The 16,025-nt window shown below is 31.9% G+C and overlaps 2 protein-coding genes across 5 annotated transcripts in view; one reads left to right on the forward strand and one right to left on the reverse strand.

Annotated features, from left to right (window-relative positions):
* Nucleotides 1-16,025, reverse strand: part of LOC132915227 (trafficking kinesin-binding protein milt) — a 104,129-nt gene that overhangs the window by 86,163 nt on the left and 1,941 nt on the right. Inside the window, exon 2 of the mRNA XM_060974999.1 lies at nucleotides 2,424-2,631. Coding sequence (XP_060830982.1) covers nucleotides 2,424-2,631 — 208 coding nt within the window. The remainder of the gene's footprint in view (nucleotides 1-2,423; nucleotides 2,632-16,025) is intronic.
* The window catches only part of LOC132915243 (zinc finger and BTB domain-containing protein 12-like), a 116,275-nt gene that overhangs the window by 3,817 nt on the left and 96,433 nt on the right, over nucleotides 1-16,025 (forward strand). The window lies entirely within an intron of this gene.

The following is a 16,025-nucleotide window of genomic DNA, read 5'->3' on the forward strand; positions in this document are numbered from 1 at the left end:
CAAGATTTAGACCAAATTTAACTTGTCACGAAAACGAAAGAATGCCAAATTGCATTGCCATTGCGTGACGCAGAAGTTTTGATAGAAGACAGCTTGCAATTTATTATGGAGAAAAGGATAAAAGCTTCGTGAAATTGCACAATTGTTATTACTAGCCGTAGCAGATATTATTAAAAATATGTACAAAGATGACCGTATCGAATTTAAGAAACAACGAGGGCCTCTTTTTTGTTAAAAATTTATTGTACAATTAAACGTTATTACTAATTGAACAATTTAATATCAATGAAATTGTTTACGTATTTTTAAGCCAAAGTTGTACAGAATAACGATTGAATTGCTCCATAAATCATACAAGAATACAATTATGCAAGATAACTACAATTTGTAATTGCAATTAAAATGCAATTACAAACTACAATTGAATAATGTAATTAAAGGATATAAGTACAAGGCTAAGTCATTTATGAGATAAATAATAAATTGGGTTACTGCAATTTAATATTATTTATACATATGTGCATGTAGTTGTTGAGAATGTCCACCTTGACAACATATTTCAAGGTCATTGAAATCAGCCAGGTATATCGTTTTCTGTATAATTATTAAATTAATAACAGAACTAGTTATTTATTATTCTAAACTATCTACATAATTTCCTGAACACATATCAGGTAAAAGAATATTTTTTTAACTTATATCCTGATTAATTCAAGCAATTAAGATTAATATTTAAAATCAGTAGATCTGTCGATGAATTGTGTAAATTTTAATATAAATTTAGAAAAAAATAATTAAATTGAAATATTTGTTGACTTCAGAAAAAAATGCAAGTATTGCTCGCATATCATTAGTTTTTCATTAATTTATATTATAATTATATTAATATATTAATATGCTATAGCGTCCAAACATTTATTAGCGTTAGTATATATCTAAGTACAGTAGCTCACAAAAGTATTTACATACTTGCAGAAACTTGTTACAAGTATACTTTTACGAATATATTTTCTGTGTTTTAAATTTTATTAACACTATAATTGGACACGACTATATCACGATTATTCCCAAATTGTAATATTTAAAATTTGAAACTGGAATCTGAAAATATATATTACATATGTAGATGTTACAATATATCTACTACAAGCATATATGTATTTCTATATTATTAAACGATAGCATTCCTTATCTTAATAAGTCACCATATTTAATGCCACCATCTTTAGCAATAACTATGTGTATGTTTTGTAACTTCTATATACATTTCCAGATTCGTTTCAGATTTTACCAATGTGCAGTAACTATCGGACTTAGAGATGTAAGGATGCATAGAATGCACGTGCTATGCAAAACAATATGTGTGCTCATAAAAATATAAATTTGCATAAATTAGGTGGTAATATAGGTGGTATTCTGAATTTAAGATCATCTCAAGGTCATAATATAGCAGGTCATTCAATTAGTCTTCATGTCAACTACTACTCAGAACATATGATGCCATTAAATTAAATCCAGGTGATCTTAACTTTTCATTGAAAAAATTTTTTTAGAAATTCTTAATATCCAAATGTGCAGACTAAAAACTACCTTTTGTTTCAAATATGTTCCTGGCTTACTATCGAAAATGCCCAAGAAATGACGGTTCATCTTGCAGGGTACATAGCAGTTTAGAAGAATTGAAAAAGTGTGTGTGTGTGTGTGTGTGTGTGTGTGTGTGTGTGTGTGTGTGTGTGTGTGTGTGTGTGTGTGTGTGTGTGTGTGTGTGTGTGTGTGTGTGTGTGTGTGTGTGTGTGTTAGTAACAAGTTTCAATCTTCGACTCTTATTTTATCAATTGTATGTAATAATAATAAAAAGAAGTTGGTTACCTAGTTTTAGTTTTATTCCAAATTTTATCAATTTTTTTAACTAACAAGAAACTTGGAAAAAATTAGGCATGATTCATTCTAGCAGAAAGCAACATTATGCACTAACTACAACAGTTATTTGCGTTGATCATAACGCATTATTGATGATTGTGTAAAAAAAAAGATATTGTTGAAACAATACTTTGTTAAGATCGTTAATATGTGAACGTCGATAAAAGAACATAAAAACACCACCAAGTGGATTCAATGTTTATCGATAAAAGATCTTCCGATAAAGAAATATTAAAATTATGAAAAATGAGGGAAAAGAAAAAGACAAAAAAAAAGAAAAATGGAGGCAGTGAGGATAAGTATGTACAGTCGGTCACAAAAGTGTCCCTTCATCCTTTAAAACACAAAAGCTTTTTAAGAATTTGACCAAATGACTTGAGTCTTTTGAAGAAGTTGGAAGGATTAGCTTACTCGACGACATGTAAAGAAAATTTTGAAAAAAATGCAATTGGTTGGAATTGCGAGGAGAACAGTACAGGTCTTTGCAATTTTTGCTCACTCACCAGTGATGGTTTCGACATCCTTGGTTATCGGTGGAGGAGGAGTAAGAGGACCTGATATTCTGTTCCTTGGTGACCGAAGAGCCTGTAAGGCGGCCCTTGCTGTAGGCGAGACTTTCGATCGAATCGAAGCCTCGGGCCCCTTGGGAGCCGCATCCTCCACGGCGGCCAGCTTGGACGCTGTGGCGACGAAGGGTATCGCCTCACCTTCCTTCACGGACAACCACACATGCAAAGAAACAAAATAAATAACAACTAATTACATCACTTATTTTCGACAACATCCAACAAACAGCGAATAATTTGAAATTCCTTAAGAACGGTGACAGACGGGTCGACTAAGACCCATTGTCCACGAAAGCGTCGTTTCAGAGAAGCGTAGGCTTATTATATTATAGAAGTGTAGACTTATTAAGTCTACACTATCAAACTATTTTCCACAGACACGTGTCGCAGTCAATTAAAATCTGTCTTTCATGGAAAATCCGCAGAAAAATAATTTTGATTGGCTGCATCACGCGTTTATGGAAAATTGTCTGATAGTGTGCACTTTGCTTCAAACCTGACAATACGCCTACGCCGTCGATGTTCAAACTATGAAGTGTACATACATTTTGTAACATTAATAAAATGTCGGGCAACGAGAAAGACGCTTTCATCCTGAATCACTAAAACTGTCGTTTCACTAGAAGCTGCAACGCACGGTTAGCTACTGACTGACAATGTTAAAGCTACGCTTGACGAAAACCTTTTCGTGCATATTGTTGTACAACAGGATAAATAGAGGTATATACAGTTCCTAAAACTTCCCTGGTGGTGGATCTCACAATTAAGTAACCTGCGTTTCTGCAGTCCGCCACCAATGGTGTTGCTGCAAAGTAGTCAAGACAATAGGAGACAGAATGTTATAATTTTTTGTCTCCTAAAACGAAGTCATAAATAGAATTGTTTATAGATAAATAACGTATACTTGTTTATAAAATATTATAAAAACTATAAAATATTCATTGGATTATTTCCACCATGTGTTACTCTGTTGAGATTGTTGACTACTCGACATCAGTGCCCTGTGTATGGTGGGCAATACAAGAAACTTTCTGTCCTCAAATCCGAAACTACCTCCACCACGGAAGTTTCAGGACCTGTTTATACCATAGGGTTTTACAACACCATTGTATGAAAGCGTACTTACTGTCTACCTACATCAACGCGTCTAATATACATTTATGAAACAATGCTTTATGATCAGTGGATTTATGGTGGAAGATTTTCAAATAGCGAGGTATTATAATAAATCCCTTTGTGCAAAGATCGACTAGCTCGATCGACTAAGAGATCGATTGGCAAGGAGTGCCAGGTATAGAACCCTAATTAGTCAGAAAATCTATAAAGTTGTATTAAGTGGTCGATTCAACACAGCTAAGTTTTATTAACCTACACAACTACATTATTGTGTTCAGAGAGATTGAACTGGTTCAGAACTAAATCGATAGTATGAACGAGTTTCTCAATTTACCATCAGTCAACCCGTGATTTTTCGAGCGTTGTTACGGGACACAGTGGATCAAACAGCGATTCTACTTAATAAAAGATCATTTTTGATAATTTTTTATGAATTCTCAATTTTCGTAGATTCCTAAAGCCCAATAGATCTTTAGATGAAATGAAGTGAAAAGTAAGTAATAAGAAGCTATCATAGTGTTCCTTTTTTATTGACCCTATGATTAACTTACAATTAGTTTCTTTAAATATTTAGTAAATTATTGTATAATTTTGATCGATTAGCACGTAGATACTGTCCCATTGGACAATACCTGGGCTTGCATCTGTTCCTAGCAACACTGATTTATTGTGTCGTGATCAGATCCTCCGGATGTGCTTTCCCCGATCCTCAAGCTAAATTCAATATGTACAGGTTTCTGGCTAAGCTATCTGCATTGCTTTCGAGTCGAATTTTACATTTCTTTGCAAAACATTCTGTTTCCTCTTCGACTGTTTTAATACCTAAACCTATCCTAAGGTCATCGTTACGAACATACCCCGGGCCATTCGCAAATGCACTATTATCGAACGTGTTGAACTCATAGTGAATAGCCATAATCGAAACCATAGGATAGTAATTTGATCGAACCGAGAGCGGACCAATATTTTTTCCAGAAATCGTTTCCAGGCTAGTATCAGACCAAGGTCGGATCGTTACTCGTAATGGGAATATCTACAGTCAAACTCGAAATGGGGTAACAGTTTGACCGAACCGAGAACTATTCAATATCGTTAAAAGCAACAGAGATATCGCTTTGTAACAGAGTTAGATCGAACACTACACAAGTGTTAGCTACAACACTGAATGTACAACAGGACTCGTGTGCAGGTGCACTTCTACAACGCAAGCCGCGTATAGCAGTGTCGGTCCAACGATAGTGTAGTCTGTATATTTAAGAACGTACTGTTCAATTTTGAGGGAGAAATGTCAAGTACTGTGTCATCGGAATGTACAACCTTTTATGTACATTCAACTCTCCTAACTGTTTTGTACATACGACAGAAATTCCCACTGTTAGACCTTCACACCTCTTCGGACAATCTTGGTAAAAAAACACTTCAGAACTGCTGATACCTTTTATTTTAATGACTACCCAGTTTCAGGTCCCTGACCGTACAGGGGTTTGTTGCTCACCCCTGTACCTACTTCTACCTTTTGTACTATGCTGTTACAAAAGATTAGAGCCGAAACTGTTACTCGATGCATTTAATCTTCATAGGTTTAATGAACTTATTTGTTATAAGACTTTAACAAGTCGAATGCCATTGGAGGTCACCGGTGACCCATGCACCAAGATTAGTAGAAATACATAATTTGAACAAATGTCAATAGTTATAAATTTTGTATGGTGTGACGAAATTAATGCAGTATAAAACATATAAAAACAGTTTTATTTATACATGAAATATAGATCTAACATGTGCGCCCCCCACCAGTGGCTGTCGAACATGGAAAAACCCGCTTTTTCCGTGTTTTACATTAATGAATGATAACCCTAAGGAACGTTTCCACTTGAAAGATGTTTGATGGCAATTAAGGGCCTTGAGAGTAAAGTAAAAATACTAAATCTTGTGAAGGTTTTTTAGGATTATTGCGGGTCCGAATAAGTATGATCGAGGATGGATTACGGTTTATGGTAGGTTACGGGACGTAGCAACATAGAACAATTATTTAGCAACGCGAAGAAACAATGAGATAATTGATAATCGCAAAAAATAAGCGAATCGAGCGAAATTGCACTACAGCGCGATGGGGGTCACCGGTGACCCCAGTGAGATCTCTTGTAGGTAATATTTCAACATCATATGTATCGCATAACAAAAAATTTATCATGGTGCCACAGCCAATCCTTGTAAAACTATCGTGACATTCAACATGTTAAACGCGTTTTCCACCAAAACGTATTTTTATCACCTGGCGCAGGTAAAATCTCAAGATCTACGTGGCCCTGGTGGTAATATTGCACATACTACCAGCTCTCATCGGCACAATAGCGCGTTTGATGAGAGAATGTGACGAAAGCTAATTTTCGACTTGACAGACAATGTAAATGTAAGCAGAGGGAAATCTTCTTACATACGCGCCAATGATTATGAAAATTTTGTAAGTCTACAACTTAAATAGAAGTAGAATCTTTATTTTGTTCCATGTTACAACCTACGTTACAATAATATGCAAGAATTTCTGCATGAAAAGCAATTAAATTAAGTCACTTTCATAGTCACTGATACGTACATCTATTACAAAACTTTTGTTTCTAAAAGAATTACAAACTGCTCAATAAATGGTTAGATTTCAACAATATATTCGGTCCACATTGGAAGCATTATTTTTCTTTTAAGGTTTGCCACATCTAGGATTGGATCATATCTCTGTCATAATCAGCAATATAGCATGTTCCAAGATGAACAGAATGAGACCTACACGAACCTTCTTTCTCACTTGTAATATTCCCCACAACATTTTTAGAAAAACCCCTTTTCAGGAAAGTTTCATCTTTACTTCTTCCTAGAAAAAAATTTCCACGTTGTGCTGCATTAAGAACTACATCCTCGAATAGCCAAAGGTGTATGTGTAATACCGAATGAAGTAAAGATCATTTGCTTCCAGCTGATCCTTTTTGTGGTTAGTGTTGAAGACTATCGTAAATGGTAAAGTAGTGGTAATTACGCAACAAACTCTTCACTGACATGCATGGAAATTTCAAAACAGCACATGACAATAATAAATCAATTGTTTTGTACATACGACAGAAATTCCCACTGTTAGACCTTCACACCTCTTCGGACAATCTTGGTAAAAAAACACTTCAGAACTGCTGATACCTTTTATTTTAATGACTAGCCAGTTATTGACAATTCAAACGTTAACTACTTAATGAGATAAGTCCTGTTGCGCAGTTGTCGAAACATAGCTATAAAATCACTTTTGTAATCTTATGTACAATAGTCAATAGGGTATCGTGCATCCCAGTTACATCTATCTGCTGTAATACCGAGTAATCGCGCCTCTTTCGGTACTCGCGGTGAGCTGGTACCTACATACGTCTAATTGTTCATTTTAATATTCGGACACATTTGAAGGTAATTCTTAGGTAAACCTCAAAATTTAAGATTAAACCTCAAATTTCGAATTTCGAGCAGAATTAATTCGGAGCGCAAGAGACCCTCGTCTAAAATCTGAAATCGATTTATCACATAGTTATCGAGAAATTGTTAATAAAAGTCGAAGCGTTGTCATCACACAGTGATGAAAAAGAAAGGATTTTAGTTTTACTTTTCCTTCGAAAATGGAAAAGCTATATCAAAGAACCGTGCCAAAATTGGCAGAAAATTATATGCAAGTGTGACGAAGTGAATTTTTCTATTTCTGTAGAATTGATGCTTTTTACTTGAATACTAATGAGAAACACAGATTTACGTGGAAATCTTTCAGAAGCTAAGCAACGTCTCACAATGCGTATGTTTAGACGTTCGAATAACGAGCGGCGATTGATTGAAAAATACACCAATTTCTTTAGTTAAAGCTAATTCTGTGAAAAAGATAGTTCGTTACAAAAGATATAATGTATAATTGTTTCAAATTCATATTAAGTCTGAACCGTATTGGTTATCCGAAATTTGGAGATAAGACATTAAATAATATAATGCTAATTTCAATTTATCTATTACTGTTAAATAATTTTCTCAAGTTTAACGAATTTTCTTTTATAATTGTTAATTCTCTAATCATTTTTTTTTTTTTTTTTGGCAATTCTAACGACATTTTTCTTTCTTGTCTTTTTTTTAATGATGACAAGTCCATTCTGACATCAGCGGCGACGTTGCCAGGCCTGTTGTTTCAATTAACTACGCTAGTCAATTTAACATTCTATTTTCATACAGCAATTATTTATATTAACATTTAATTTTTTTAAATAAATATAAATGATGTCAAAGATTATTATTATTATTTCCATAATATTATTATTATTATTTCCATGGTATTATTATTATTATTATTAGTAGTAGTAGTAGTAGTAGTAATAGTTTCGATTATACTCGGATTTTTCTTTTTCACAAATTTCATTTTTTTTACGTTACCGTATATATGTAGTATAATAATGCAACCAATCTATATACAGAGTGATGTAAAAATCAGTGACCACGATTTTTCTCAGCTACTTCCGATAATGGTACGAAAAAATGTTTCGAGCAAAAATTAATCAGCTTCCAACCGACTACAATTTGCAATATCAAGAATTAAAAAGAAAAAAAGAGTTTCAGCTCGATGAAAAGACAAAGTCACGCCCATTTTTCTTTTCTTTTTAATCTTCAGATTTTTAATTAAAAAATTTTTTAATTTAAGTTTCAGTTCGATGAAAAGACAAAGTCACATCCATTGTTCCAAATGGAACAATACATTTTTTTTTATACATCATTCGATGGATTTTTTAATTCTCTGCGTGGAGGTACTTGGATCGAAAAATAATTAGTTTGAAAAATATTTTAACTTCAACCTTGTAAAACTTGTCGTATGAAACACGAGGACAGATAGCGTAATACTTCGTTATTTTTATATTTCTCCTCGCAAAGTAAAATTTCCTTTTCAAATATGATGAACATATACCCATGCACGGGAAGAATATAAATGTGTGTACGTATGTTGTGCTCCAGTTTTTGTGGGAGGAGAGTTGCTTCGCAACTACGCGGTCAGTAGGTGTCCCCCACGTTGATCGAGGGAACACTGTACCAAGTCTAAAAATGATATGCAATTTAGCAGGGAAAAATATCAGAAAAATTAGAAGAACAGAAATGATTAAAACATACGTATGTAATGCGTGTGATACATATTTGTAAGAAATTTTACTAAGATTTAAATTTACTAATTTTTATTAAGAATATTGTAAATTACATATTTGTAAAAAATTCTAATTTTTCATGTAGAATTTAGTTAGACGTGAGTCGTTCGATTATTCGAAAAATTCGATTATCCGATCATCGTGAATTCAATTAGTTCGGACAATCGTCACACTATTTCGCGAAACGCGCCACTGTAGCGTCAATTCCAAAATTATACTTTTATGTTAATATTTAATCGTCCTTTTGGTTTTTAAATTACCAAAAAAAAAAAAAAAAAAAAAAAAAAAAGAAACGAGATTACGAACTTTGCAATTTAAGCAGCCACGGTTTTACCGATTTTCGACATGAATTATTCATTTTGGTACGGGCGATGACGATAAATATGCTAGTTAAGAATCTTCTTGACTTTTTTCTTTTAGTCCTCCTCGCCAGCCCCAATCACTAACCAACGAACCGGCGAGATAAGATTTTTATTGCAAGATGAAAACAAGAAACAATAAATTAAAACACCTTACAAAACTGTTATGTACGACGAACAAGTGATTAAATAAACTAAAAAAGAAAGATCGTTACGTTAGACGTACAATGCGCCATATAAAATGAAATTCACGACAATTATAAAATATTGCAGCGTTCACAGACGAATACTGTCTTTTAATAATAACGTCTAATATTCGAAACGACAGAATCTTCTTTCCTAATTGTATTCAATAAATGCAGTATTTTATCAAACATCTACTTAAAATGCGAAATATTTATTTGATTTTTGTATTCGATTGACCTTGAATTCTACCATATCATAAATCATCATTTGATACATCTGATGCAATATAATACGAAGAAATTAATATACAATACAATATAAAAGATATATTAATGTAACATAATATAAAAATCTATTCAGACCATAACAGACTATAACAATCTAACAGAAGTTGAAACTTCTATTTCTCTCATAAATCAACACCTCACGAGACAAATACTAGGAACTAGTGACGTGAATGTTTATTAGTTCATAAAAAAAAAACACATTAGAATAGTAGGATAACGATTTTATATAGCGTTATATGGTAATATCGTTATACAGGGTGACTCAGCTGAATGGAATCACCTTCACGTATTGCTGTATGAAAAAACTCTTCAGGACGAAGTTAGGCTATTTCAAGGGGCACGTGTAACGGTGAAAAGAATTCTTCTTAAAGTTCATTTCTTTTCTAGAAGACTTCAAGGTCATCGGTATTTTTTTCTTTTTTAATAGAACTCTGTATATTTTTTTATTCCAACATATGAGATTTTTTATTTTCTATAGCAGGGATTCTCAAATTATGGGTCCAGACCCCATATGAGGTTGCGCAACAGAATTATGGGGTCGTGGAAATTTCTACAATAAAAATATCGACCATCTTAAATTAATTAATCAAAGAGTCAAGAATTCACAAGTTGTTTAATCGACACAAGTATGAAACTGCAGCTTTTTAAAAAATCGTTTAAACGGACCTTCGCTTGGAATTAGGACAGAACCCCCAACAATTTCTAAAATGGTACTATTATACTAATAATAATACTATAATGACAAAAAATCCTAAACACACTTATACTACGTTTTATACTACGTATCTATTGCAAAACAAAATCTTCGTCATTGAGGACTGTACAACCAAAATATCGATTACCTCTGAGAAACGTTGAAGATACTCTGTTGTGTAGAATCTTTACTACAATTAATTTATTTACAATAAATGGATTAAACAGGTGTTGGTTAAACAGGAAACGATGTTTAACGTGAACTATATACAATAACGTACTATAATTTAGACAACTAAATATTTAATTTGCAACTCTCGTCACCACGGATCCAACGCCCTCTCTTACGCGGATCACACTCTCTCCACAACGCTAGCAACACTATCTTCCTAACTTCTTGATTCACACTCTTTGACTTCTCAACTAACTCTCTCGCTGTTAATTCGTCTTTGTCCCTTAGCATCCCTTTGTGTTGTGTCTTAGCTCCACCACGCACGTGTTCCGCAACCGCTCGTGGCCAGGGTCACGACCTATCGGCACTTCGTCTTTCTCGCGATATTGTTTATAGTTCACCCGATATCTCTTAGGCCTTTCGTCCACGACTACAGATGTATCAAATATCCGGCCAAAATTTGACTCTTTATGCGAAAGTAAATAAACGTGTATCTCGGTTTGCAAATTTAATGGTAATAAATGATATAACAAAGAATTATTTAAAATTGAACTTCTTTGTTTTTATGTTTATTTTATTTATTTATTTTTTATTTTAACTTATTTGTATGTTTATTTTATATACGCATGCAAATTGGGATTGAGTACAATTTTTCGGGGCAAAATGGGCTGACGACTGGAAAAAATTTAAACAGAACAATGTATAAATAAACAAATATATAATATATAAACAAAATATAAGATATAAACAAAAATAAGAGATTTTATTTAAAAAGCAGACATATAAACCATTTTTACACCTTTTGCATTCTGCAAATATTTTCCTTCAAACAATTTGTGTTATCATTAAATAGAAAACGAAGATTTCTTGGGCGAATGGAAAAAATTTCCATCCGAATTTAATCAAATGCAGAGCACGAAACACACGCAAAAAAAAAAAACGAAAGATAAACACAGGAGTATCTTGCCCTATCTTTCATATGCCAAGTTGTACAAAATTAAGATCAAAATATTTTTTGAAAATTAAACATCTTTAGACACAAGTACCTTAATACTTTCTTATGGAAAATAAAAAAGAACGTATCAATTGCTGGATAAAGAAATATAGCCAATAAAATGCCATCCAAAAAATACCGATGACCATGAAATCTCTCTCTCAAAAAAAAAAAAAATCTGAGAAAAAGTCCAACTCTTACATGTGACGCCTGAAGTACAACCCCTTCCTACAACAATAAATAAAGCAAACATTTAGGTGATCCCATTCAGCTGAGCCACCCTGTACGTATATTGTTATAGAGTAAATAAACAAAATAAAAATCTGAAGAACAGACGTGTAATATTTTTCTTTGTCCAACGGATCACGTACCTGGAAAACGTATCACGAGTGCATAAATTTACATAAAAATTCTTACGATTAAGGTGTCAATTACAAGCTGACAATATATAAATCAATGTTTAAGTAAGATTATTTCTGAAAGGAGATTCCGCTAACAGAGCAACTAGTTTTATTAACAGTCGTACATCAGTTGAAATATACGTAATCGATTGCAATAATGATAATAATAATAATTGAATAACGTTTAAGTAAGATTGTTTTAGAAAAGAGATTCCGCTAACAGAGCAACTAGTTTTATTAGCAGTCGTACATCAGTTGCAATATACGTAATCGACTGCAATAATGACCAATCATCGAAATCAGTCTCGGTAAATTATCGCGTTCCTATCCGATATGAAGTTTTAACGAATGAAAATTTATTTCGTTTAATACGAACGTAGATAAAGAGATTTTATAAAAACTTCTTCTTCCGTTCTCCTTATTTACCATATCGCATTTTTTTAATCTCCTTGTACCGTGTTATTATTTTTGTTAATAGAAATAATTTTTACTATCTTAATTTTATGGAGCATTTTTATGTATTTCTATCTTATAACGCAAAGAAAAATTGTACAAGTTCGATTATCGTGGAATTAGGCTGGAAATTATTAGAAATTTCGCGCCAACGAAGTAAAAACAGAAGATTAATAATACACGTACAATAGAATACAGTTGAACATCCAGTAGCCGAGGATCTATTATTCGAATATTCGAATATTCTACTGTCGAAACGTTCCATTAGCAGAACAAATCTTTCGCTTGTGCCCATCGCTACTATGTGTCCTTTCTATAATTTCATATTATTTTCCTATTACCTTAATACGAAGGCAATATTGCACGCGTTAATATCTCGCTTCTAATGACATCAAAGAGGAAACGTGTCGTAACGAGCGACGAAAGGAAAGAAAAGATGCTTGAACAGTTAGAAGAAGATATGGAAGTGTTGCAAGAATTGCAAAAATCTACAACGTTCGAAGCTCTATAATTAATAACGTGAAAGACGGAAACATGTAATTGAAAATTACTCAGGTGTTTCAAGTAGTAAGATAACTTTAATGCGTTTGAAAAATAAATTTGACAACGACAATAAACCAGCAATAAAGAACTGCCAGTATCTTGATATGTCTTGTGCGATAAAGTTTTGAAATTTGGATGGATATCAATCATCAAGGTTTTAAGTCTTCATACTGAAGAAAGAGAGGGTTACGGTGAAAACAATGATGAGAACCTCCTTATTTTGAGATGTTTATGGCATCAGATGGTTTGAAGCACAAAGAGAATATGATTCAACCTATAATTCAGTGTGTGATTGTAAAATTTGATTTAGCAATAAAGAAGATGCAGAGTCCATAAATAATTTAAAAAGTATTACGTTTATATTGTGTCCTGTTCTCTGTAATTGTTCTTCTATTATTGCTTTCAAAAGATAAAGTAATAATTGTAAAAAGGCTTAATTTAATTGAAATTAATTCCACAGGTTGCACCACGTAAATAATTAAATCTATTTCTTTCTTTTTTTTTTTTCTTTTAAATAGGTGGAAAGATTAAAAAGAAATTTGAAAGAACTCACGATATCTTCAAGTTAATTATAAAGCATAGTTAAACGATAAAAATGGCATCATTTGCAAGTTTCTAAGATATTGGCGCTATTTCTCGTGACACTGATACTCACGAAGTAAACACTAGCAACTGCAAGCTAAAACCAAGCAAGGACGAAACGTTACTGGAATGTACAAAAGAACGAATTCAAGCTATTAATATACATACAGAAAAGTGTATACGCGCTGTATCCAGTGAACTGTATTCAGTCACTAAGTTCACGTGTCTCATGTTTCCATTAAAGGGAAACGTACTACCATTTGTATAAAACATACAAGACGTTTTAATATTTTTAATACGTAGACTGCCACGGAAATTTTATATTATATATATATATATATATATATATATATATATTGTCCTGGATTTGGATTGCAATGGATTGAAACATGCCAGACACCCGAAATAACATTTAGATACTTCAAAGAATTTTTTGGAAAAGTCACCGAATGAGAATTAAATTTTATTTAAATATCAGTAAAACTGAAAGAAATTTCTCAAAATATTGAATGACTGCAAAATATTAACCTTTAATTGTTTTGTTTACGAATAACCATTATGGGTAATTACAAGGTTTCTTAGCTGTCAGTAACTGTTATCGATAAAGGAAATTCAATTTTGGTCATCAGTAAGCGATACAAAGGAAGGGAATTTTTTTTTTTTTGGTCACCAGCAACCATTATTGATCTTTTCTTCTTTTTTTAAAGTTTATTTTGGTTTTTTCAATTTGTCCTGAAGGACATTTGGTAAAGTGTTATATCTCATTGGTAATAAAAAAATAAAATAAAAATAAATATAGCATGTGGGTGGCTACCCCCAGCAGGGTGCCAACTTCGTGTTTTCTAAGTTATATCTTTTATGATCCATTATTGATGAAAAGAATTTTGTTTTGGTTACAGATAACCATTATCCACAGCAAAAACTTTTTTTTAATTACATTCGACTATTATCAATTGTTAATAATATCACTGATAAAATTAGTATTCATTCGACTATTATCAATTGTTATTAATATCACCGATAAAATTAGTATCCATTGACGATATAAAGCAACTTAATCATAAAACTTATTTATTAATTATGAAAATTTACAAAACAAAGAATAAGACAAAAAGATTGCAGTACAATATTTTTATTCACACTTGTAATAACATTGTACTACAATATACCTTTTATCCTATTTTTTGTTTCATATATTTTCATACCCTTTTTTGCTCAATAAAATGTATAGCTTTGATAATTAATATTATTAATATTTTTATTTTTTTATTTTATTTTTTATGTTGCCAATGAATGTGTACTAATTATTATCAGTAATGCTAATAACAATAAACGATAGTCAAGTGTAACTGGAAAAAATTGTTGCCGTGGATAATGGTTATCAGTAACCAAAATAAAATTTAGATCATCGATAATTGTAACTGGTAACCAAAATTAAATTTCGTCGATAATGGTTACTTGTAACCAAAATAAAATTCCCATCATCGATAATGATTGTCTACAATGAAAAAAATTTCAATTATTTATAATGATTATTTGTAAAAAAAATAAAATTCGGGTCGTCGATAATTTGTTACTGGTAACCAAAAAACATTCCAATCATTTATATTGGCATTTGGTAACCAAAATTAAATTTTCGTCATCGATAATGATTACCGGTCATCAAAAAAATTTCAACCATTTATAATGGTTATTCGTGATCAAAATTTTATTAATTAATTTTAATTAATTCTTATACCATAATTTTTAAAAATTTGTCTCACAGTAATTATGATTTCTAAAATATATCATATAACATCTAATTTTAGCGAAATATTGTACTTAATTTGCGCATCTTTTTTCTGACGATGTTATCGAAGTCATTCATATCGATGCAAATTTTTTAATCCGTAAAATTTACGAAAAATTGAATAGAATTTGCATCACCAGAGACCGTCGTAGCATTCAGCGAGTTAAATACAAGGAATTGGAAAATTTCCTGGAATTATGTTTAACTACATTCATTTCAAGTATCATTTGAAATGATTTTCAGAATTACAACTACTGTATCATCAGTTATATATCTAACAAATGTTCATATATACATACATAGTAATATCTCGGTAATCTTATCTATTTTGAGAAGATTCTATTGATTAAATCCAATTACTTTGCAGAAACTAAATTCACATATATTAAATAACCATAATTGAATTTATAACTATACTATAAATCGTCTATCATTTTTATAAATAAGCTTTATTGTTCCTTGCTTATATTAGAATGATTATCATTCACTGGAAAAATTGACAGAGATATCCATCAATCAAGATATTTGAAAGTGTTAATAATTTATCACCATATAAAATATTGAGGAAAGTTTTTATTTGATTTTATCGTCGATACGTTATCACACTGCGATAAGAACGAAATAAGCAAATATAAACTTTCTCTTGGCATCGTGTTAAATAGCACGTAACACAATATGTACATCTAATATACATATATTCTATCATAATCTTTCATATAGTTATCAAGAAAAGTAGATTAACATGCAGTTACGACGCCTGGTC

The sequence above is a fragment of the Bombus pascuorum genome, chromosome 16, assembly GCF_905332965.1.
Source record: "Bombus pascuorum chromosome 16, iyBomPasc1.1, whole genome shotgun sequence".
NCBI classification, from domain to species: domain Eukaryota; kingdom Metazoa; phylum Arthropoda; class Insecta; order Hymenoptera; family Apidae; genus Bombus; species Bombus pascuorum.